The 23,848-nt window shown below is 39.1% G+C and overlaps 1 protein-coding gene across 2 annotated transcripts in view; it reads left to right on the top strand.

The window, feature by feature from the left end:
- CD80 (CD80 molecule) overlaps positions 1–23,848 on the top strand; it is a 78,007-nt gene that overhangs the window by 29,374 nt on the left and 24,785 nt on the right. Inside the window, exons 4-7 of one of the 2 annotated variants that reach the window (XM_090276942.1) lie at positions 3,632–3,913; positions 17,742–17,840; positions 19,033–19,142; positions 22,764–23,812. In XM_090276942.1, coding sequence (XP_090133068.1) covers positions 3,632–3,913; positions 17,742–17,840; positions 19,033–19,127 — 476 coding nt within the window. In that variant the 3' untranslated portion in view covers positions 19,128–19,142; positions 22,764–23,812. Of the gene's footprint in view, positions 1–3,631; positions 3,914–17,741; positions 17,841–19,032; positions 19,143–22,763; positions 23,813–23,848 lie in introns of those variants that run through there. The other variant, XM_090276934.1, reaches the window with a different exon arrangement.

Genomic DNA, 23,848 nt, shown 5'->3' with positions numbered 1-23,848 from the left:
CAGGCACAAATATTTTTCAAATAATATTTGAATGTCTATTACTATGGCTATTGTACTAGTATATTTATTGCATGTTTGGAGCTCTCATCTAGCAGTCAGTCCTACAAATTTCGATGTGGGAGAACTGAAAGTATAATTTATGCCTGCCACAGGAAAAGAAAATTAACTCATGAATCAAAGCTCTATATGTACATCTACTGTGAAGGGTACACATTTCTTATCTTGGGTAAAAGGGAGCCTTGACTTTCAGATAATAATGTGATGTGACCTGAGCCTTTGTTGAGAAATACAGCCCTGGACTGTTTCCTCGCACTTAAAATTCAAACACATTTCTTTCTTTCTGGGTACTTGAGCTTTTAATGGAAAACAAACCTCTTAATAAAAAATAATATTGTAATAACTGTGTATGGTGCCAGGTAGGTTCAAGACTTATTGGGGGGATCACTTCCTAAGTTATATAATATCTAACTGCTATGCTGTACACCTAAAACTAATATAATATTGAATGTCATGTGTAATTGAAAAAGTAAAGAAAAAGAAACAGCAACAAAAAGATAATGATTAATGTTGATAATAGATAATGTAGTAAATTCTTCACTTTTCTTCCTTGCTTTGGTCTTTAGCTATGATCTGTAGCATCCAGTTAACACTTAACATTTAGGAAGTAAGAGGCAAAGTTACATAGAATTGTCTTAAACCTCACTCTTTGTATTTCCTACTTGTGGAGATAGGGAATTATATGGTGGTGGGATTTGAGGGGCTCTAAGAAGCTCACTTTCTCCAAAATTCTGACCTGCATTGATTCCTGAAACTCCTGCCGTTATGATCTCCCCTATAAGGTCCCTGTTAAAAATGAAAATGTTTCCCTAGGGGAGGTGCTACCACAAACAGATTAGTCTCCATCAATTAATTACATTATATACATATTCCTCTGACAGAATACCCAGAGAGTAGACTCTGGACAGGTATATTTTGATACAAAAGAGGCTGAGTTTCAGGGAGGACAGCCCCTAGCAGCATATTACAATAGGAGATGGGAAGGATAGATCAACAGGGCGACCTGAGAGTGCTGAGGGCCTCAAAAAGGAGGGTGGGCACCCAAATCAGGTAAGGGAAGACAAAAAGAGAAACTTCACTTGCTTAATTTGACCCAGAACCAATTCCGATTTTTCCAACTGAGCCTATGAGAGCCGAGCTTCTCAAATGAGGATGGGCCTATGACTTGGGATCTTGTTAAAATGCAGATTCAAATGCAGCATATCTTGAGTTGGATCTGAGATGCTGCATTTCTGACAAGCTTCCAGGTGATGCCTAAGTGGCTGCTGAGGACCAGAGTTTGAGGAACAAGAAATTATGAACGATCTGTCAGTTGGTTAGGGTAACGAACTGTCCCATTTTGCCCAGGACCGAAGGGGTTCCTCAGACACATGGTTTCAGTGTTAAAACTGGAAAAATCTCAGGTTAACTAGGACAAGTGGTTTCTCTACATTTGCCTAAGATTCCAAAATGATATAATGCCAGCACAGCAGTATATGAAAACCTCCATTAACCAATACATTAACTAAGTTAATGGATTTTTACCTTCTAAAACATGTGCACCTCTACCTCCCCTAATAAGATATTTTGACCCTACCCATTAAGAATGTTGAAAACTTGAGTTAATTGATTAAAATGAGATACAGAGGAGTAATTCTTTGATGGGCCACAGTCTTGCAAGGCCTTAGGAGCTGTTACTCTAAACGGATCACCTTAGAGAAGGGATAAGAGGCAGAGCTGAGGCTGTTCCAAGCTGAGCCAGACTTTGAAAAGGTTATTTTTAATATAATCCCTGGTATTAGTGCCTTGTGGTTTATCTATTTCTCAGAAAAACGGAGTGCAGAAATGAATAAGAATTATAATTCAGGACATGAGTTACTTGGACTTGTTATTCCAGGTTATAACACATGACATACTGATATTGTAAGAAACGAGGAATATTCTACCAGAGTAACAATTTGATCCTATAGGATAAATTACAGGGATAGGAAATATTATCAACTAACAATGGCTCAGGAAAATGTCAGACTTAATTTAGAAACAGAGTTAATTTAAAAAAGAAAGGTAACTTCACCTCCAACCAAATCCAAGTTTTCTCTTTTCTTGGCAATTATTATTACTTGTCATAACCTCCCCGTTTCCTTATTGTTGGCAGTGCTGCCATGCGGTCCTGCAACTTCCCCTGACAACCCGCATTAATTCAGGAAGCTCATTTAAGACCCACACAAATCAGTCTGCTAACGACCTGTCTTTGTGTCAGGTTCTGTGCTATGTCATTTATATGAATATGTCATTTAATGCTTACAACTGTAGAAGGTAGGTATTATTATCCCCATTTTGCAGTTGAGCCAACTTACACTGAAAGTGGTTAAGTAATTGGCCCAGGGTTTAAAGGCAAAACTGGTTTTAAAACCTGCTCTTGATGACCACTTGGCTGTACTGCATCTCTCTTTGGAGCTCAGAATTCTGAAAAGGAAACTGTGGAACGAAGTATGGGGGAATCCACTCCCCACAGTCGTGCTGAAAAGTATAAATTCTTTAAATCTAAGTGAGGGAAAAGTGAGGGGAGCTTTCTCCTGTGTTTTCTGCAGTCATTGCCCTATGCTTTGCTTTGAATATACTTTAGTATCTTACTGGGGCTCAACTGGAGAAGTGAAAGGGTGCCTTGAGTTTCTTGGAGGAATGCCAGGAAGGCATGTCATAATAGCGAGAAGATTGGTAAATGATTCATAATGATTATACGCTTTGGACAGAGGTTTAACCAATTAAAAGACTAGGGATTGCTAATCAAAATTTAGGGCAGTTGTTACTTCAGGTGTGGGAAGTAGGAGACAGGATAGCTGAGACCATCCAAGTAGATTTCAGTAAGTTACTGTCAATGTTCTGGTCCTCAAGTTGGGTGCTAGGTTCATACTATTTAAAATAATATTAGCTAAAAAATAGATGAGTGAAAAAGAGAGCCAGCTTGTGTATCTTAAATATCAGGAAGAAAGGAAAGAGTACAAAGTAAAAGAAAGGAAGGCAAAGAAAAGGAAAGCTCTGGTAGCTGAAAAACTTGGATTCAAATACCAGTTCTACCATTTATTGGTTGTGATTAGACCTCAACTTCATTATTTATGAAATAAAAATTATATTAGATTATGAAATTACTAATTGTATCACACTGAATTACTGATATTTGATTTTTTTAAAATCCACAACCAAACTCCGAGGATTGTTGAAAGACAAAATGAGGAAATGTCCAGACCTAACAAGCATTACGAGCTCAGTAAATGTTGTCTCTTATTTTTCTCTTCACTTCTTACAAATGCAAGTACTATGTCAATATTTATTCCCATGAACCTACTTCTCTTTTCTGTAATGAATACCCTCCTACCTCTACCAAAAGTAATAAAGAATTGCTATAACCTATTCAAACCAAAGTTAGTTTTTGGAGTATACATAACTACTAATGACTGATGAGAAGTTATAAATGATATCTCATTTTTGCATTCTTATTTAAGCTAGATATATTATTTAAAATATAACCTCCTCACTCACAGATATATAATGAGAGATGTATTAGTATGTATTTATATCCTTGTTCTTTCTTCAGCTGACTTCCCTGTCCCAAATATAACTGAGATCGGAAATCCATCTACTAACATCAAAAGGATAATTTGTTCAGCCTCTGGAGGTTTTCCAAAACCTCATCTCTCCTGGTTGGAAAATGGAAAAGAATTAAATGCCATCAACACAACAGTTTCCCAAGATCCTAAAAGTGAGCTCTACACTATTCGCAGTGAGCTGGATTTCAATGTGACAAACAACCACAGCTTCATGTGTCTTGTCAAGTATGGAAACTTAACAGTGTCAGATACCTTCAACTGGCAAAAATGTAAGTCACTTCCTGGGGAGTTTCTACTGTGAGGAATCTAAAAAGAAAATAACTCAGTCAGATACAGTTTAGAAATGTGCATATGGATTTTAACTATATTTTTTGTAATATTTTTAGACACTCAAATAAAATGATAATAAAATGTCATTGTGACTTACTAATATCACTGTACAAGGTGTGACTATAATGTTACTAAATTAATTTTATTTTCTTTAATAAAAATTCTAAAATTTAGAGTCCAAATAAATGCTATCCATCAAATAGTCATTTTAAAGAGTTATTGTAACAACATTGTTGTGATTGAAAGCACTAATACTTGTCTTTCTTTGGAACTGCCCTCAGTTTTGGCAGTTTCTTATTGGACATCCCCTCTTAATGGTCCCATGTGGGTGACAGTGCCTTTAAAGAATTCAGAACCAAGTCTGGTGAAGAAGGTGAATGATGAGGTACCTGTGGACACTGCCTGAATAGAGGTCTTTTTTGAGAAAATACTATAACCAGATACCTTACCCTACATGTGGCAAACTCATAGAATCCTCTTTTTCCAAGAAGTAAAATCATTTGCAAATGTAAAATGGAAAAGGTTAGGTTTATATAAATTGATGTATAGCAAACCCATAATGGGTTGTTACAGGAGAACTCAGCTACCTGAAATACATGTCTAACTTGTCTTGCTGATGATATGGGGAACCAACAGGCCTCTTCTCCACCTCCCAGCCCCACTCCTAACAGTATGTTTTGTGGCTACATAGTAATAAGCAATACACAGAGTTTGATATACAATAATATGTAAGTAGAGAGTATAATATATAATGTACAGTATGTCTTATATTTTCCTCTTGTCTTTACTTGGAGTAGAGAAGATATTTTATTTATTTATTTTTAGCTTTTTTTATTGTTGTTCTATTACAGTTGTCCCATTTTCCCCCCATTGCTCTCTCCTACCCAACCCATCACCCCCTCCCACCATCATCCCTGACATCATTCATGTCCATGGGGCATTTATACTAGTTCCTTGACTAGACCCTTCCCCGTCTTTCCCCACTTCTCTCCCTCCATTCTCCCCTCTGGTCACTGTCAGTCTGTCCTTTGTTTTGATGCCTCTGGTTCTATTTTGCTCATTTGCTCATTTTGTTCATTAGGTTCCTGTATTAGGTGAGATCATATGGTATTTGTCTTTCACCACCTGGCTTATTTCACTTAGCATAATACTCTCCAGTTCCATCCATGAGGTCACAAAAAGTAGGAGTTCCTTCTTTCTTTCTGCTGTGTAGTGTTCCATTGTGTAAATGTACCTCAGTTTTTTGATCCACTCATCTACAGATGGGCACTTAGGCTGTTTCTAGCACTTGATTATTGTAAATAGCACTGTTATGAACATAGGGGTGCATAGGTTCTTTTGAATTGGTGTTTCAGGATTCTTAGGATATAACCCCAGCAGTGGAATCACTGTACCAAAAAGCAGTTCCATTTTTAGTTTTTTTAGGGAATTCCATACTGTTTTCCACAGTGGCTGCACTAGTCTGCATCCCCACCAACAGTGCACTAGGGTTCCCATTTCTCCACATCCTTGTCAGCTTTATTATTTGTTGATTTGTTGATGATAGCCATTCTCACATGTCTGAGGTGGTATCTCACTGTGGTTTTAATTTGCATCTCTCTAAAGGCTAATGATGTTGAGCATCTTTTCATATGCCTATGGGCCTTCTGTATGTCCTACTTGAAGAAGTGTCTGTTCAGGTCCTTTGTCCATTTTTAATTGGGTTGTCTGTCTTTCTGGTGTTGAGTCATATAAGTTCTTCACATATTTTGTAGATCAAACCCGTGTCTGCGGTATCATTGGCAAATACGTTTTCCCATATGATTGGTTCCCTTTTCATCTTGCAGATGTTTTCTTTCACTGAAGAGAAAGTTATTAATTTGATGTAGTCCCATTTGTTTATTCTTTTCTTTATTTCCCTTGCCCTAGGAGATATAGCAGTGAAAATATTGCTGTGTGGGATATCTGAAACTATACTGCCTATGTTTTCCTCTAGGACTTTTATGGTGTCATGACTTACATTTAAGTCTTTTATCCATCTTGAGTTTATTCTGGTGTATGGTGTAAGTTGGTGGTTTAGTTTCACTTTTTTCTGCATGGCCCTGTCCAGTTCTCCCAACACCATTTATTAAAGAGGCTATTTTTACTCTATTTTATGCTCATGCCCACTTTGTCAAATACTGACCATAGAGACCTGGGTTTATTTCTGGGCTCTCTATTCTGTTCCATTGATCTGTTTGCCTATTTTTATGCCAGTACCAGACTGTTTTGATTACAATGACCTTGTAATATAGTTTGATATCAGGTATTGTGAGTCGTCCTACTTTGTTCTTTTTTCTCAAGATTCTGAGGCTATTTGGGGTCATTTTTGTTTTCATATAAGTTTTTGAAATATTTGTTCTAGCTCTGTGAAATATGTCACTGGTATTTTAATAGGGATTGCATTTTCTCTATAAATTGCTTTCGGTAGTACGGTCATTTTAATGGTGTGAATTCTTCTAATCCATGAACATGGTATATACTTCCATTTAGTTGTATCTTCCTTAATTTCTTTCTTCAGTGTTCTGTAATTTTCTGAGTACAGGTCTTTTACCTCCTTGGTTAAGTTTATTCCTAGGCACTTTATTTTTCTTGTCACTATAGTAAATGAGATTTTCCCCCCAGTTTCTCTTTGACATTTCATTGTTGGTGTACAAAAATGCCTTCAATTTCTGAATATTGACTTTGTATCACACTATTTTTCCAAATTCACTTACTGGGTTGAATTGTTTTTTGGTGGAGCCTATAGGGTTTTATATGTACACTATCTGTCACCTGCAAATAATGATAATTTTACGTCCTCTTTTCTAATTTGGATGCCTTTTAATTCTTTTTCTTGTCTGATCGCTGTGGCTAGAACTTCCAAAACTATGTTGAATAGAAGTGGAGAGAGTGGACATCTTTGTCTTGTTCCTGATCTTAGGGGGAAAGCTTTCATTTTTTGCCCATTGAATATTATGTTGGTTGTAGTTTTCTTGTACATGGCCTTTGCTATGTTGAGGTATGCTCCCTCTATTCCCACTTTGCTGAACATTTTTGTCATAAATGAGTGCTGTACTTTATCAAATGCTTTTCCAGTGTCTATTGATGTGATTATGTAATTTTCCTCTTTCATTTTGTTTACATGATGTATTACATTCATTGTTTTGGCAATATTATACCATTTTTGCATCTCTGGGATGGATCCCACTTGATCATGGTGTATGATCTTTTTAATGTATTGATGGATCTGATTTGCCAATATTGTGTTGAGGATTTTAGCATCTGTGTTCATCAGCACTATTGGCCTGTAGTTTTCTTTCTTTGTTGTGTCTTGACCTGGTTTTGGAATTAGGATAATACTGGCCTCATAAAAGAATTTAGGACTGTTCCCTCCTCTTGGATTTTTTGGAATAGTTTAGGAAGGATAAGAGTTTGTTCCTCCCTAAATGTTTGGTAAAATTCACCTGCGAAGCCATCTGGTCTGGGACTTTTGTGTGCCAGGAGTTTTTTGATTACTGCTTTAATTTCACTAGTTGTTATTGGTTTATTCAGGTTTTCTGCTTCTTCTTGATTCAGTTTTGGAAGATTATATATTTCTAGAAACTTGTCCATTTCACCCAAGTTGTCCAACTTCTTGTCATATACTTGTTTGTAGTATTTTCTTATAATCCTTTATATTTTGTGGTATCAGTTGTGATTGCTCCTCTTTCGTTTCTAATTGTATTTATCTGGTTCCTCTCTCTTTTTTTCTCGATGAGCCTGATAAAAGACTTGTCAATATTGTTTATCTTTGCAAAGAACCAGCTCCTGGTTTTATTGATCCTTTAAATTGTTCTTTTAGTCTCTCTTTAATTTAATCCACTCTGATCTTGATGATTTCCTTCTTTCTACTCACGCTTGGCTTTGTTTGTTGTTGTTTCTATAGTTCTTATAGATGTTGGGTTAGGTTATTTATTTCAAATTCTTCTGTCCTTTTTAGGTAGGCCTGTATTGCTATGTACTTCCCTCTCAGGACTGCCTTCACTGTGTCCCATAAGTTTTGGGCTGTTGTGTGCTCATTTTCATTTGTTTCCAGAAACTTTCTGATGTCTTCCTTGATCTCATAGTGAACCCATTCATTATTTAATAACATGTTATTCGGTCTCCATGAATTTGAATGGTTTTGGGTTTTTTCTTTGAGGTTGTTTTCTAGTTTCAAGCCTTTGTGATCTGATAAGATGCTTGATATAATTTCAATTTCTTGAATTTGTTGAGGCTTGTTTGTGTCCTACCATGTGATCTGTCTTTGAAATTATGGGCATTTGAAAAGAATGTATATTTTGCTTCTTTGGGGTGAAAGGTCTGTATATATCAATTAAGTCCATTTGATCTAGAATGTTACTCAATGCCACAATTTCCTTGTTGTTTCTTTGCTTGGAAAAACTTTTCATTGTTGACAACAGAGTGTTAAAATCCCCTATAATGAGTGTGTTGTTGTCGATATCCTCCTTGAAATCCTCCAAGATTTTCTTTGTATATTTGGTGCTCCTATGTTAGGTGCATATATGTTTACAAGGATTATATCTTTTTGACGGATTGTTCCTTTAAGCATTATGAAATGTCCTTCTTTGTATCTTTTTATGGCCTTTGATGTGAAATCTATTTTGACTGATATAAGTATTGCTACCCCAGCCTTGGTTTCATGTCTTTTTGAAGTATTTTTCCATCCCTTCACTTTCAGTCTGTGTAGATCTTTTGTTCTTTGGTGGGTCTCTTGTAGACAGCATGTATGTGGGTTATGTTATCTTATCCATTGAGCTACCTTATGTCTTTTTTTAAAAGTATATTTTATTGATTATGTTACAGCAGCCCCAATTTTTTTTCCCTTGCTCCCCTCTTCCCAGTACTCCCCTTCCCTCCAGAAATCCCACTTCCCTTAATTCATGTACATGGGTTATGCATATAAGTTCTTTGGATTCTCCCTTTCCTGTATTATTCTTAACTTTCCTCTGTCTATTTTGTACTAGCCAATTATGCTTCTTAATCCCTGAACCATTTACCCATTTCTTCCCCTTCCTCCTCCCAGCTTTTAACCATCCAAACGATCCTCATACCTACGATTCTGTTCCTATTCTGATTTCCTTAGTTGGGTTTTGTTTTTATTTTTTAGATTCAGTTGTTAGAGTTGTGAGTTTGTTGTCATTTTAATGTTCATAATTTTGATCTTTTTTTTCTTAAGTAAGTCCCTTTGACATTTCATATACTAATGGCTTAGTGATGATGAACTCCTTTAGCTTTACCTTGTCTGGGAAGCACTTTATCTGCCCTTCCATTCTAAATGACAGCTTTGCTGGATAGAGTAATCTTGGTCATAGGTCCTTGCTTTTAATCACTTTGAATACTTCTTGCTAGTCCCTTCTTGACTGCAAAGTTTCATTTGAGAAAACAGCTGATATTCTTATAGGCACCCCTTGGTAAGTAACTCTATGCTTTTCTCTATCTTGAACCTTTGGCATTTTAATGATGATGTGTCTTGGTGTGGTCCTCTTTGTGTCTAGCTTGTTTGGGACTCTATGTGCTTCCTAGATTAGGATGTCTATTTCCTTCACCAAATTTGGGAAGCTTTTCTTCATTATTTTCTCACATAAGCTTTCAATTTCTTGCTCTTCCTCTTCTGGCACCCCTATAACTCGGATGTTGGCACGTTTAAAGTTGTCCCAGAGGTTCCTAAGCCTCTCCTCATTTTTTTCAATTCTTGTTTCCTCATTCTGTACTGGTTGACTGTTTTTTTCTTCCTTACGTTCTAAATCATTGATTTGAACCCTGGTTTCCTTTCCTTCACCATTGGTTTTGTGTGGATTTTCCTTTGTTTCATTTAGCATAGCCTTCATTTCTTCCCTTATGCATTTGCCATACTTAAGCATATCTGTCAAGCAGGTGAACATCTTTATCACCTGGGTTTGGAACTCTGCATCTGTTAGGTTGGCCATCTCTTCATTTGTTAGGTTAGCTATCTCCTCGTCGCTTAGTTCTCCCACTGGAACCTTGATTCATTCCCTCTTTTGGGCCATACTTCTCTGTCTCCTCATCTTGACAGGCTCCTGTGTTTGTTTGCCTCTGTGTCTTAGGCAGAGCTGTCACATCTGTTATGTTGTAAGGGGCAGTGCCTCGGGTATTCGTCAGTACAGGGCGACCTGTTTCACCACGTTGTGGTGCTGTATGTGGGGTCTGAGAAGGAACAGTGCTGCTCACTCAGCACTTGCCCCTTTTCAAGGCACTTCTCCCACTTCCATATGGAACTGGTGCCTCTCTAGCTGTTGCCCTGGCCGTCGTTCCCAGAGTGGGTGGGTCTGCAGACAATGTAGGACTGTGGGGTTCCTTTAAACAAGCAGACCTTACTGAGAGGCTGGCAGTTTCTTCCTCCACCCCAACCCCCACTGATCTGCACAGTCAGAAGCAATGAGGTTTTATTTTCCCCGGCGCTGGGACTGTGAGCTGCACAGTCTGGTCTGGTGCTGAGAGTGCTCCCCAGGTGTCCCTCTCAACTTTTTAAAATGTTTGACTGAAATTTCTGCCAGCCTATTGCTTCCATTGCTGCTGCTGCAGCCATTGCTGTCACCACCAACACAGTGTCCTCTCCTCCCCAGTTCTACCCCTCCTACCTATCTGGATGAGTATTTCTTCTTTATTTCTTTGTTTGTTGGACTTCTGTGCAGCTTAATTTTCTGGAACTTCTGCTTATCTCTAGTTTTGAGGTAGTTGTATTCCTTCTTAGTTGTGGAGGGAGATGCAGCCTGTCTGTCTAGGCCTCCGTCTTGGCTGGAAGTCCCTATGTCTTTTGATTGAAGCATTTAATCCATTTACATTTAATGTTATTGTTGATAGGTACTTACTCATTGTGATTTTCCCCCTTTGTACCTGTGGTCCTCTTTGTCTCTCTGTTTCTTCATCTTTTTAAAGCAGACCCTTTAGCATCTCTTACCATGCTGGTTTGGTAGAGATGTATTCTTTTAGCCTTCTTTTGTCTGGTAAACTCCATATTTCAGCTTCTATTTTGAATGAGAGCCTTGCTGGGTAGAGTAGTCTTGGTTGTAGGCCTTTGCTTTTCATTGCTTGGAATATTTTTTGCCATTTCCTTCTGCTTGTAATGTTTCTGTTGAGAAATCAGCTGATAACCTTATTGGAGCTCCCTTATATATTATTAGCTGTTTCTCTCTTGCTGCTTTTAGGACTCTCTCTTTGTCTTTGAATTTTACTATTTTAATTATGGTGTATCTTGTAATGGACCCCTTTGGGTTCATCTTTATTGGGACCCTTTGTGCTTCCTGAACTTGCATGACTTTTTCTCTCATCAAGTTAGGGAAGTTTTCTGTCATTACTTTTCAAACAGGTTTTCCATTCCTTGCTCCTCTTCTTCTCCTTCTGGTATTCCTACAATATGGATATTGTTACATTTCATGTTGTCCTGCAGCAGTCTTAAAAACTCTTCATTCTCTTTCAGTCTTTTTTTGTTTTGTTGCACTGTCTGGGAATTTTCTTTCTATGTTGTCTTAATGCTTGCTGATTTGATCCTCTGCCTCATCTATCCTGCTTTTGATTCCTTCTACTGTATTCTTCAATTCAGAAATTGTATTCTTTATTTCCTCCTGGCTCTTATTGATAGCTTCTATGTCCTTTTTAATGCTGGTGTTGTTCTCAGTAAGTTCCTTTTGGCTTCCCGGGAGTTCTTTGTAGTTTTCTTTGAGCTTGCTGAGTTTATTGAGCTTTCCTGTAACCATTATTTTGAATTCCATGTCTGATACTTTACTTCCTTCTATTTCACTTAGCACTCTTTCTTGTGATTCCTCCTTTCCTTTTGATGGGGGGTTGTTTCTTTGTCTCCCCATTTTATGTGATTCTTCTTGTTTGTTTCTGCTTCTTAGATTGATCTGCTTTGATTTCCTGCCTTTGTGGTGTGTCCTTCTGTAGTAGGAGACCTGTGGGATTCAGTGGTGCAATCTCTTTGATCTCCTGAACTTGATGCTCTTGGGATGCCCTTATGCCACTTTTTTAGCGGTCTGGTTGTACTTGGGTTTTGGTTGTTGTGTTGCTCTTTGATGGGTCCTTTCCTCTAGCTAGCTGCTTGAGAGTCACTCTGCCCACCACATTTCATATATTGTTGTAGAGATGCACTTTCTTTTCTTTCTGGATTCTCCCCTGGTGACGTTAGATAGTGTCCCATTCTGGGCCTAGGCAGGCTTTTTGAGACCACCAGAGATCCACTGTGTTTGTGTATCTCCTTCAGTTGTTAATCTATTCAATCTGAGATCAGCTGTCAGATTTAAGCACTGAGGGTGGGGCAGGTTAATTCCTGTGGGTGGGGCTATTGTTTCCCCTCAGGCTGATGCCACTTGGAGGGGAGTGGTCTGCCTGCAGTATGGGGAATGAGTCAGCACTGGGACCTGGTCAGCTGCTGCCTCAGTTTCTTCCTCAAAGCTACCACCTCAAACTCTCCTTAACTGTCTCTAATCCACTCTTCCCTCCCTCTGCTGGAGCCCAGGGTAAGTGAATGCCAGTGTATTTTCATGCATGATCCCTTAAGAATCTTTCCGTGTCTCCAGCCATCTCTCTCAGGCCAGCCCAAAACTCCACATCTTTTCACTTTTCACTGCTGGATGCTATTTTACTCTTAGCTCTGTTGCTGTAGGCTGGGAAGCCAGCTGGGAGTTTAGACCCCACCTTTTTCAGGAAGAACCCCTGGCTGCTGAGTTGTTTCTCCATCCCTTCAGCGCTGCCTATGAGAGCCCAGCCATCCCTGTCATGTGTCTGCACTTTCTACCAGTCACGTTGTGATGAAGTGGCCTCTCCTGTCTGTCCATGGTTATAAGGCTTCTCTCCAGCTAGTGTTCAGTTGGTTATTCTGGATTACTTCTCCACAATTAAGTTGTAATTCCAGATTGGTCCTGGGAGGAGGTTAGTGTAACATGCACTTACTCCTCCACCATCTTGGACCAAAGAGATATTTTAGAGGTGGATTCCTTAATTTTTCCTCAATAAGTAATGATATAAAATTTCCTGGGGAAAATTAGTTCAAATATAAACCAAATTTTGATGATTTTATAGATAGTCCAAATTCCTCTTTCTCTGTCATCTTTATGTATTCTCAAAAATGTATAAAAATAACATGAATCGTATAGTAAAGATAGTTCATTAATTCACCATTACTTTTCATTTAATTTATTATTATTTAACCAATTTTAGATTATGACTAAGGTGGGGAGTAGTAAACACATCAGTAATAATAACTTCAATCATATTTTATTTTGAACATTATTTGCATTTGGAATATGGGTATATGTAATGTTCTAGGAGAGAGGTTAGCAAACTTTTTCAGAAAAGGGCCAGACAGTAAACACTTTAATCTTGTAGGTCATATGGTCTCTTGCAACAATTAAATCCTGCTATTATGACATGAAAGCAGATAAGACATAAATGAAATGCATTCGTGTGTTCCAAAAAAATTTTATTTTAAAAAAATAGGCGGCTGGCCTCATTTGGTCTGTGCACTGTAGTTTGCTAACTTATAGGAAGTAGAATGTAACCCTTCAAATAAAAAGATGGTGCTATTATTGAAAGATGACATTATTAGACTGCCCACATTTATCGTATTTTCCCTAATATGTCTTTTCTCAATTCTTCCTTCATGCTAAGGATGAGCAGAAGCCTTTCAGTCTAATTCAAAATAAAAGCTCCTTGCTCTATTTAGTCTACATTCACAGTGACTAATAAAGAGATGAATAAGTGTATGTATTTATTCATTCCTTTATTTAATCTTTAAGTAGTTATCACATAGTAAGCATCTTCCTAAACACTAGTGTTATCTCTATGGTCAGAGAGCTTGAGTCTGTAAATACTTCAAATCTCATTGACTGGATTGCAAGCTTCATTTAGAGTCAAAGCGAATAATGCATTTGTGGGTAGTCAAGGACTGGCTGCATAAGCAAACGTAAATTAGGTGTATCATTCATAGAAATGCTACAAGTCAGTGTGAGTGAAGCATTACTATATAAATACCCACTCAAAAAACAAACCCAGATTTATTAATTAAATAAATTGGGTCTATGATTCTTTTAGTCTGGGCTTGCCAAAGTTGTTAATCCTTGATGTACTGGAAGACATATATGTGTGTGTGGAAAGGGATAAATCACGGAGTCCCACTCAGGGTGTCTAATAGCCTTTATGTGCAGATGTCTTCACCTAACATCGCAGTTGGATTCTAGGTCTGTTCTTGGCATATTACCACATTCCTAACAGGCATTATGACAGAGCCAGTTTGCTGTTACTGGTTCCTCCTTCTTTCACTTAAACACACATTCTCTCTAAGCTGAGTGAGGCCTGAGAATGGGTGGGAGTGGCCTCTCAGAGGAAGACAAGAGTGAGTTGAAACCTGTGAAACTTCTAGATTCTCAAGATAATAGAAAATGCTTCTTTGTTATTTTGGGTATCATTTTGGTCTATAGAGGTGAGCACTGGTAATCACTTGATGTCTCCATGTTATCTGGTACTTTAGAGAAAAAGAAAAAACAACTTTCCCTAGTCTCTAAGTGCAGGGGCACTATGATAAATTATGCATTTTAGAATACATACTGCAGTGTGTAGGAATTATTAGAGCCTTGGAATCCAGAGGCAAAAACAATAGTGTTGAGCTTGCTAGGTAGGAGATGAGAAAAACCTGAACTAAGGCAGTTTCTGCAAGTAATTTAGGGGAAAGAAATCAATTGCAGGGATGTTCTTAATATAGAATAGAAAGGCCATGGGAGTATACTGGGCACAAACACAGCCTTCAGTTTTATTTTGTTTTGGTTTTTTTATTGATTATGCTGTTACAGTTGTCCCAATTTCTTTTCCCCCTGCTCCCCTCGACCCTGTGACCCCCCTACCTCCAGTTGTCCCTCCCCTTAGTCCATGCCCATTGGTTGTGCATATAGTTCTTTTCAACATCTTCCTGTCTACTCCACTCCCTCCTACTATGCTTCTTAATTCCTGCATCATCTCCCTCCCTTTTCCCCCTTACCCCTCCCCGCTGACCACCCTCAGTATGTTCCCTGTACCTGTAATTATTTTTCCTCTCTCGTTGCCTATTTAGTTTGCCTTTGTTTCGATTCCCTAGCTTCTGCTGTTGGTTGTTGTAATACAGTTTTCATTTTAATGTTTGTAGTTTTGATCCTCCTTCTTCTAAACAAGTCCCTTTAACATCTCATATAATAGTGGTTTGGATCTAACAAACTGCTTCAGTTTTGCTTTGTCCTGGAAACACTTTCTCTGCCCTTCTATCCTGAATGACAGCTTCACTGGATAGAGTAATCGTGGTTGTAGGTTTTTGATTTTCATTACTTTGAATATTTCTTGCCAGTCCCTTCTTGTCTGCGTAGTCTCCTTTGAGAAATCAGCTGATAGTCTAATTGGGACCCCTTTGTACATAATTCTCTTCTTCTCTCTTGCTGCTTTTAAGATTCTCTCTTTATCTTTAATTTTTGACGTTCTGATGATGATGTGTCTTGGTGTGGTCCTCCCTGGCTCCAGGCTATCCGGAACTCTCTGTGCTTCTTGGACCTGTAGGTTTATTTCCTTCCCAAGTTAGGGAAGTTCTGCTTCATTATTTTTTCAGGTAATTTTTCAATTTCTAGTTCTTCTTCTTCACCCTGTGGCAATCCTATAATTCGAATGTTCAATCACTTATAGCTGTCCCAGAGGTTTCTGAGCCTCTCCCCATATTCTTCACTTTTTGTTTCCTCTTTCTGCACTGGTTGACTGTTTGTTCCCTCTCTATGTTCCGATTTGTTGATATGATCCATGGCTTTCCCTTCCTCACCACTTGTCTTGTATGTATTTTTGTTCATTTCAGCGGGATGAGCCTTCATTCCTTCCCTGTCTTGATTCAGCCCCGCTGTTAGGTCTGTAAGTTGTCTTATGACTATAGCTCTGAACTGAGCCTCAGAAAGATTTGCTATTTGTTCATCGGTCAAGGCCTTTATTTGTTTATTCATTAGCTGTGTGATTGGTATTTCAATCATTTTGCCATTCTGACCGTTTTGTTTATCCTTCCTTCTTGGGCGGGGTGCCATCACACCTCCTATGTTATATTGGGCGGAGCCCCGTTTGCTCGTCACAACCTGGTGACCTTTCTCACCACACTGTGGCGCTTTGCGTGGGGGTGGGGGTCCAAGATGGATTCCTGCTGTTACTCTCCGCTGAGGAACCAGGAACGTCCTTCGTCCCCACAGTCCGAGACAATGGGGTCTGCCGTCCCCAGCGTTGGAATTGTGAGCCGACGGGTCTGGTCTGCTCCCAGGCGCTTTTCTCCTCCCCCCAAGTACGGGTGTCTGCTTACCAGGTCCCGCTGTTTGCTGCTGTGGCTGTCGCCTCCAGCACAGTTCGATCTTTCAGCTGTGATCTCGCCCTTCTTCCCCGTCCGGACGAGCACCACTTGTTTATGACTTCATACGTTGGACTTCCATGTAGCTTTGTTTTCTGGAACTTCTTATTATTTTGGGTTTTGCGGTAGTTGTAGTCCTTCTTGGTTGTGGAGGGAGACAGAGCATGTCAGTCTATGCCTCCGTCTTGGCCGGACGTCTCCTTCAGTCTTATTGGGCAAGTAATGGTGTTGCTATTCACTGAAATGTGAGAATATAAGTGGCAGATATGCTTTGGAAAGAATATAGTGAGTTCAATTTTAATTAAGTGGAGATGCTGGCATACAACCATCTAGTCAACAGCTGGAAATACAAATCTGGAGCTCAGAAATGAGATCAGAAATATGATATACAGATTTAGAAATCAGATGATGTTTCAAACCTTGGGTGTGGATGAGATCATCCAGGAGGACTGGGCCAGTGAGAAAAGAATGAAACCATAGATGGTGTACAGGATGATGTTCCAACCAAATTAGCCACCCAACTAGAGCTACTAATATTTTTTTAAACTTGTTTTCCTGCCCTTTCTCCAGATGTTATTGCTAACTATTCCTCAAAGGGATTGAAGAATAAATGGTGTAGCAGCTGCTGCTGAGCAGGAGGGACAGAGCAGTACCAAACATATCTTTCTACTCCCCACCTACACCCTTCTTCATGTCCTGTATTTTCTCTGTTTCCTGTGTTCTACAGATGATAGCCAGTTTGCAGAGCTCTCCTCCAGGGTGATCTCACCTAATACAAAGCCACATCTACTCCTAGCTCTTTTTGGGGTCTCTCCTACCCTTCTAGAACTTCTCTAGGCTGGATGGTGAAAAATGTGTATCTGAAAACGAATGCAAAATGGCTCTTGTAGGTTTAGGCAGCTACTGTGAGGGGTGTGTGTGTGTGTGTGTATGCATGCATGTGTATTAAGAGAACATGCTAAGAGAAAGGGAGAAGGCATGACAGAGCTGGATAAGAAAAAATAAGGTACATCTAGAACAGGAACTAATTATTGATAGTAACGCATAATAATATATTACAGCTATAAAAATGAGATACAAAGAAAAGGTGACTTTTAAATGATCTCATTAGAGTACTTTTTATGTCAACTTAATTCATCAAAAGCTCAAAATTTATTTTTTACATTCAACATCTGGCATCTGGATATTAGTTGCCCACAAGTATGTATCTGATTGACAAGTTGTGCAAGATAATGCTATCAGCTGCATACCAGAGAGCTGACCAGGCAAAGAAGTGAAAAATACTCTACAGTTCTGTCAAAATATGGGCCATACAATGGAGTATCAGGCGTTGAAAACACATGAGAGCTAACACTATTCTTTTCCCTCCATAGCTGAGGCATCTTCTTTTCATAATCTGTCCTGGACCTGGCTCATTGCAATCCCAGTATGTATGGTCATTGCAGGAAACCCAAGATGCCCGTGCAACTGCAGTAAGTGCTTTTGTACTATCATCCTGAAGCCAAAACTTTATTAATGAGGTTTAGCATCTCTCTGAGATTGTAGGCTATACTCATTTTTAGAAAGTCTATGGAAACTTTATTGTCTCCTTTCCTTGACTCAGCAAGTTCTGTTCATTCACTAGACAGACATTTCTTAGACACCTAGTATTTGCCTAGCACTCTACAAGACACTGGAATTACAAAGATAAGAATCACTGCCCTCAAGACACTAAATTCTAATTTGGTCATTTTATTTCCTCCCCAACTTTATAATATTTTCTTGGAGACACCAGGGTTTGCTAACTAATATGAAAATGTTTCTGATGCAATGTGATAGTCTAGTCTTCAATTTGGAATTTGAGAAAAGTCATAAATGACAGGATTTGGGGGTAAGAATAATTTTCTTGGAGGAGGGTTAGATGCACTAATGAAACTGAGAAACTACATGGCCACAAGTGATTTTACCAATTCTCAATTCTTCAGAATACATTTTTTGATGAAAGATCAGGAGTTGAGGAAAGAAGACATATCTAGGATACTTTTACTCATGAGTTTAGAAGTTTGGCCTTATACATATGCTACCATCAATCTCTAATTAAATGAAGAGAAACTACTAGGACAGAGCTAAGGCCATAGTCACCATGAAGGAGTACCAACCTTTCTTGAAGTAGAAATCATGTGCACTGAGAAAAGAAAATGGGAAAACCAACATCTGCTGATTTTCCCAACCTTCAGCACATAAAAAAATGTCAAAGGTCAGGGAAGTCACCAGAGACCATTGCTATGAACAACTTGCCCCATGGGTAGGAGAAGAAAGGTCTGGTGGCTCAAAGATGTTTCTGATACAGTCTGCCCAGCTTTATCTCTCTGGTTCAGGCTTTGCATTCTTAGTACTATGGACATTTGGGGCTGAATAATTGTTTGTTTTAAGGTGCTATTCTGTGAGTTGTAGCATATTTAGAAGCATCCCTAGCTCTACTCACTTTATATCAAAGCACTCCTTGCCCCAGTAGTAACAACCAAAAATGTCCCCTGTTAGGATGAGGAATGGAGTTGAAATCACCCCCAGTTTAAGAACTGCTGTTCTCATTCTAATCTATTCTGAAGGCTTGCTGAAATATATGGGTCTGATTTAAAGGAAACTCACCTATCTAAATTTTTATTGTTTGTGTTTATCTGCAAGGACGTGTTGCAAGAAGGAGATGGAGAAATGAGGAGGGCATGGAAATGGAAAGGATCTCCCCTACCTACTCAGGATCTGCAGGAGCATTAGGATGAACAGAACTTCTAGAGGTAGCTCCCTTTAGTCCTTCTCTGCCAATGTGGGACATATGAAATAATGGGCATCAGAAAGCACATGGTTTTATTTCTCTCAGTACCAAATTTAAGATCTTCTACCTCTTACCCCACCTTCTCAAAAACCTCACTCATATTACTCTAAACAGATGATTGGCTTCTCTCTCTTCTCTCCCCGCATACCATTGGCTTATTGTAACCTCCTTTGCTCTTCCATTTTGCCATCTTAAAATGTTCCCCTCTTGTCAGCGAATTCAATGTCTTTCATTATCTGAAAAACACTACTTTAAGTTCATTTTGAACTAATATTTCTGGTTTAACTCCTTATTCTGATCATCACTTCTTTCCTTGTACCCCCCAGTACTGATGGACAGATTCGTGCCTCTTATGAGTCACTGTGTACTAACTCAGGGTAATATCCTCATTGTTCTCTACCAAACCAAACACAAAGCCAAAATTCATAAAGAATAATTTCTTCATGTAATTTCCCATCCCCAAACCCAAAAGAGCCCTCAGTGCCTATAGGAAAACCTTTAAAACTTTTAGCTTTTCATGTCCCAGTTGATCTCTTTAGTCTAAACATCTTCAGTTCTTTCAATTGTTCTTCAAATGGTAGTTTCCAGAAGCTTCAGGTAAGAACACTAGATGTCAACATATGGAGTTCAAGACTTTAGATTTGGTCTGATTGATACTACATAAAATGGAATAATTACTATCTGGGGTCTGGAATAGTTTTCTGTTAAGGAAGTCTAGGAGAGCATCAGCTTTTGTGAATCACAGTGTTAACATATCAATTTTGTACTACCATAAAATCCCAAGGTCTTTCATATAAGAGAAACACTGGAACATTGGAATCCAAGAGACTGATACTGTTACTACAGACAGTCAGTGGGAATGGTAGGGAGTCTTCCCTATTGTCCAAGATGGCAGCAGGGGGAGGTTCTTACACTGAGTGGGCCAAAAGCTAGAAAGACGAATGGATAAGGCCCAAGGATACTGAAAGCTAGAAAGCTAGCCAAAAGCTAGCAAGACAGTTGGATAAAAAAAATCCCCTCTCTACCCCTATAAGAATTTCAGGCTTGCCCTGGCTGGTGTGGCTCAGTGGACTGAGTGCCATCCTATGAATCTAAGGGCCACTGGTTCAGTTCCTGGTCAGGGGCACATGCCTAAGTTGCAGCCGGGTATTCAGTTGGGGGTGTGTGAGAGGCAACCAGACATCGATGTTTCTCTTCCTCTCTTTCTCCTTCCCTTCCCCTCTCTCTAAAAAGAAAGAAAGAAAGAAAGAAAGAAAGAAAGAAAGAAAGAAAGAAAGAAAGAAAGAAAGAAAGAAAGAAAGAAAGAAAGAAAGAAAGAAAGAAAGAAAGAAAGAAGGAAGGAAGAAGGAAAGAAAGAAAGAAAGAAAGAAAGAAAGAAAGAAAGAAAGAAAGAAAGAAAGAAAGAAAGAAAGAAAGAAAGAAAGAAAGAAAGAAAGAAAGAACTGATCTGAGCAGAAAAGGAGATGGTCTTTGAGACAGGAGTAGCCCACTATTCTCACAGATTGTGCAGCTCCTGATTAAAACCTCTTTCTTTTTGCAATAGCACCTGCCTCATGAGTTTGGCTCTTGTTGCAACAGGTAGCTGCACCTCTGTTTAGTGGGATAGCATGGACCTCAGTAAATTTCATAGGTCCTGGGCTGAGTCCCAGCTGCCTATGGCAGGTCAACCCCAGGACAGCGAGATTGTGATTTCCCAGCAGCTGCTGAGAGCTTTTTTCAGGGAATTTCCCTGCACTCCTTCATAAGGCATCAGCCACCTGAAACACTGGCTGGTGAAATGAAACAGGTTTTGGAGGAGCAGAAAACTCCATGATTGCATAAGTCAAACCAGCATGCACATAGAGGGTCCCCTGCCCCTGCCACTTGAGGTTTGGGCCACTTGGGCTTTATGCCACTTGGGTCCAGTTAGGACAATTTATGGTACCAATTGGTAGGGTATTCCTGACACTTAGTCTTCATGCCATTTGAGTCTGGATAGAACCACTTGTGGTATCTGTTGGCAGGAGTTAAGAACACTAAGACATGTTTGTGAGCACTCGTTTGGAATAATGGAATTATGGATCCAAGTTTTGTTTATATGTTTCCACTTTCTCTGGGGTTTTGGTATAGTTACAGTTTTGGGTTTGTATTTTGTGCCATCAGGAGTTATACTGTTTCAATTCATAAAGGGAGCACAATGGGTCAAATTTTGGCATATTCGTCCATGTACAGCTATGACCCAATGACTAAGAAGGAATTTGTTTTCTATTGTAACACTGCTTGGCCTATGTATACTTTAGACAATGGGGGGGGGTGTGTGGCTTCTAAATGGTTCCCTAAATTACTACATCATCATACAGTTGGAATTTTTTTGCCGAAAGTCAGGGAAATGGGATGAAATCCCTTATGTCCAGGCATTTATGTCTTTACACAATGTGGATTCAGCAAAGAAGGGAAACAACCTAATGATGCAGAGAAGGAAACTGGCTTCAAAATTCCTCCTTGATAGTAAGACACAGGAAGTAAAGGAAAATGAGGAGATGAATTTCTTTAATGCTTGAACCCAGGGGATGCAAGATTAGCAGCAGGAAGACTTCCCCTACCCCCACCCCCACTGCTAGATATCCCTGAAATAGGGCTCAAAAGGATGACAGCCCCACTTGTCAGAACTTAAATCCCATTACACAGAACAAGTTGAGGAATTGGCCCATGAATGGTGGTTCTCTAACACTGACACTAATTCTATATGGAAGATCAACATTCATGGTATACCCCATCCTCAAACACCAACATGAAGGGACCCATTATGGAAGGGATGCTTTAATGGACCTCATTGGACTACACTTGTAGGGCCCTCATTTCCAAAGGACCATCCACAGGATTATCCAAGCCTGTCAGATATGCACCAAAAACTATCCTAAGACAGAACATGCCCCAACAGGAAAGGGAGTACAATATAAAGGATATGCCCATTTGAAAACTGGCAAGTTGACTTTATACAGATGTCCAAAACCATAGGAAACTTTAAATTTGTATTAATCTTTGTAGATGTTTTTTCTGGATGGTAGAGGCATACTCCCTTAGAAATGATAAAGCAACTGAGGTAGCAAAACTTCTACTCAAAAAAAAAAAAAATAATAATAATCCCTAGGTTTGGACTTCCTTACATAATTCAAAGTGACAATGGACTGTCGTTCACTTCTGAAATCTCCCAGAAGATAGGACAGACACTACAGATTCAATGGAAACTAAATGCATTTTGGAGACCCCAATCTGCAGGGAAGATTGAGAAAATTAATCACACAATAAAGAAGACCCTGGTGAAAATATGCCATGAAATGCTTTTGAAGTGGATCAGGCACTCCCTGTTGCCTTGTTTCAGATTAGGGTAGCACCTTGAAGTGGGCTTAAGTTAAACCATTTTGAAATATTTTATGGGAAACTCTTCCAAGTTTCTGTTTTACAAACACCCTATTTAGATTTAGAATATGAATCAAAAATGAAAAAAATGTGCAACATTAAGGCAAGCACTAACAACTTTGCACAAGTTTTCTCATTGCAGGTCTATCTATCCATCTGATAAGTCCTTGTGCCTATTCCACAGGAAACCAAATTTTATGAAAGACCTGGGACACTCAAAGTCATGAACATCAGTTAGACAAGCAATGGACCAATCCCTATGATGTCCTGCTGACAACACACTCTTCCCTAAAGTTCACAGGAATCAAGCCTTGGATCCACTACACATGGATAAAGTGAGGGCCTCTTGAGGAGGACTTGGATCTTGTTGCTGCTGTTGATACTGCAAGAGAAAGCTGGATATAAACTCCTGAAGGGAATTTAAAATTCCTCATTTAGAAAGAGACAACACCTCCCAAATCTAAGTGACAATGTTACTTTTAATTTTATTTTGCTTTTCCAAAACAATGGCTTCCTCAGTAAATTCATCCTGCTGTTGGATGTGCCACCCAAAGACCCACTCAGGATTAGATCATGGGGATACTTTAGTCTCTTCAGTGTCTGATTTCACTACAATTTCCCCTACACTACTAAATATACCACAAAAGAAACATGTGATTGCACAATAGTTCTCACTTTAGTAGTCCATTTGAAACACCATCTCTTAAAACATGAAGCCGTCTACAAGTTTCACTTGCTCAGCAGTGCCATTGCCTAGATGCTGAGTATGCCACCTTCCAAGACAGTGATCTTCCTCCCTTGCATAAAACTTTTCCTCCATGACTGATCCTCCACCCTTTCTTTAGTAGATAGTAAGAATCTCTGGACCCAGAGATAGGCAAGACTATGCCCTTTGACAGCAGAAAGTAACTACAGAAGATAAGACCTTTATCCATTTATCCTAGTAAGATTACAAAATCCAGAGTTTTGAGGGGGGGAATTTTATTGTAGACAAACAGTGGGAACACCAGGGAGTCTCCCCTATTGGCCAAGATGGCGGCAGTTTTTGCCCTGAGCATGCACCAAAATCTAGAAAGATGCATGGATAGGGCCCCTAGGAATGCTAAAAGCTAGGAGAAATTGAATAGAAAATAGACCCTCTTCTCCATATTCCTATAAGAAGTGCAGACTTGAGCAAGAAAGGAAATGGCTTGAGACAAGATTCCACCATTGTTCCAGGTCATGCAGCACCTGAATAAAACCTCTTTCCTTTTACACTATCACCTGTCT

Source organism: Furipterus horrens, unplaced genomic scaffold, assembly GCF_987537825.1.
Source record: "Furipterus horrens unplaced genomic scaffold, mFurHor1.1.pri manual_scaffold_1, whole genome shotgun sequence".
Classification (NCBI taxonomy): Eukaryota; Metazoa; Chordata; class Mammalia; order Chiroptera; family Furipteridae; genus Furipterus; species Furipterus horrens.
This window is presented reverse-complemented; position numbering and strand designations above follow the sequence as displayed.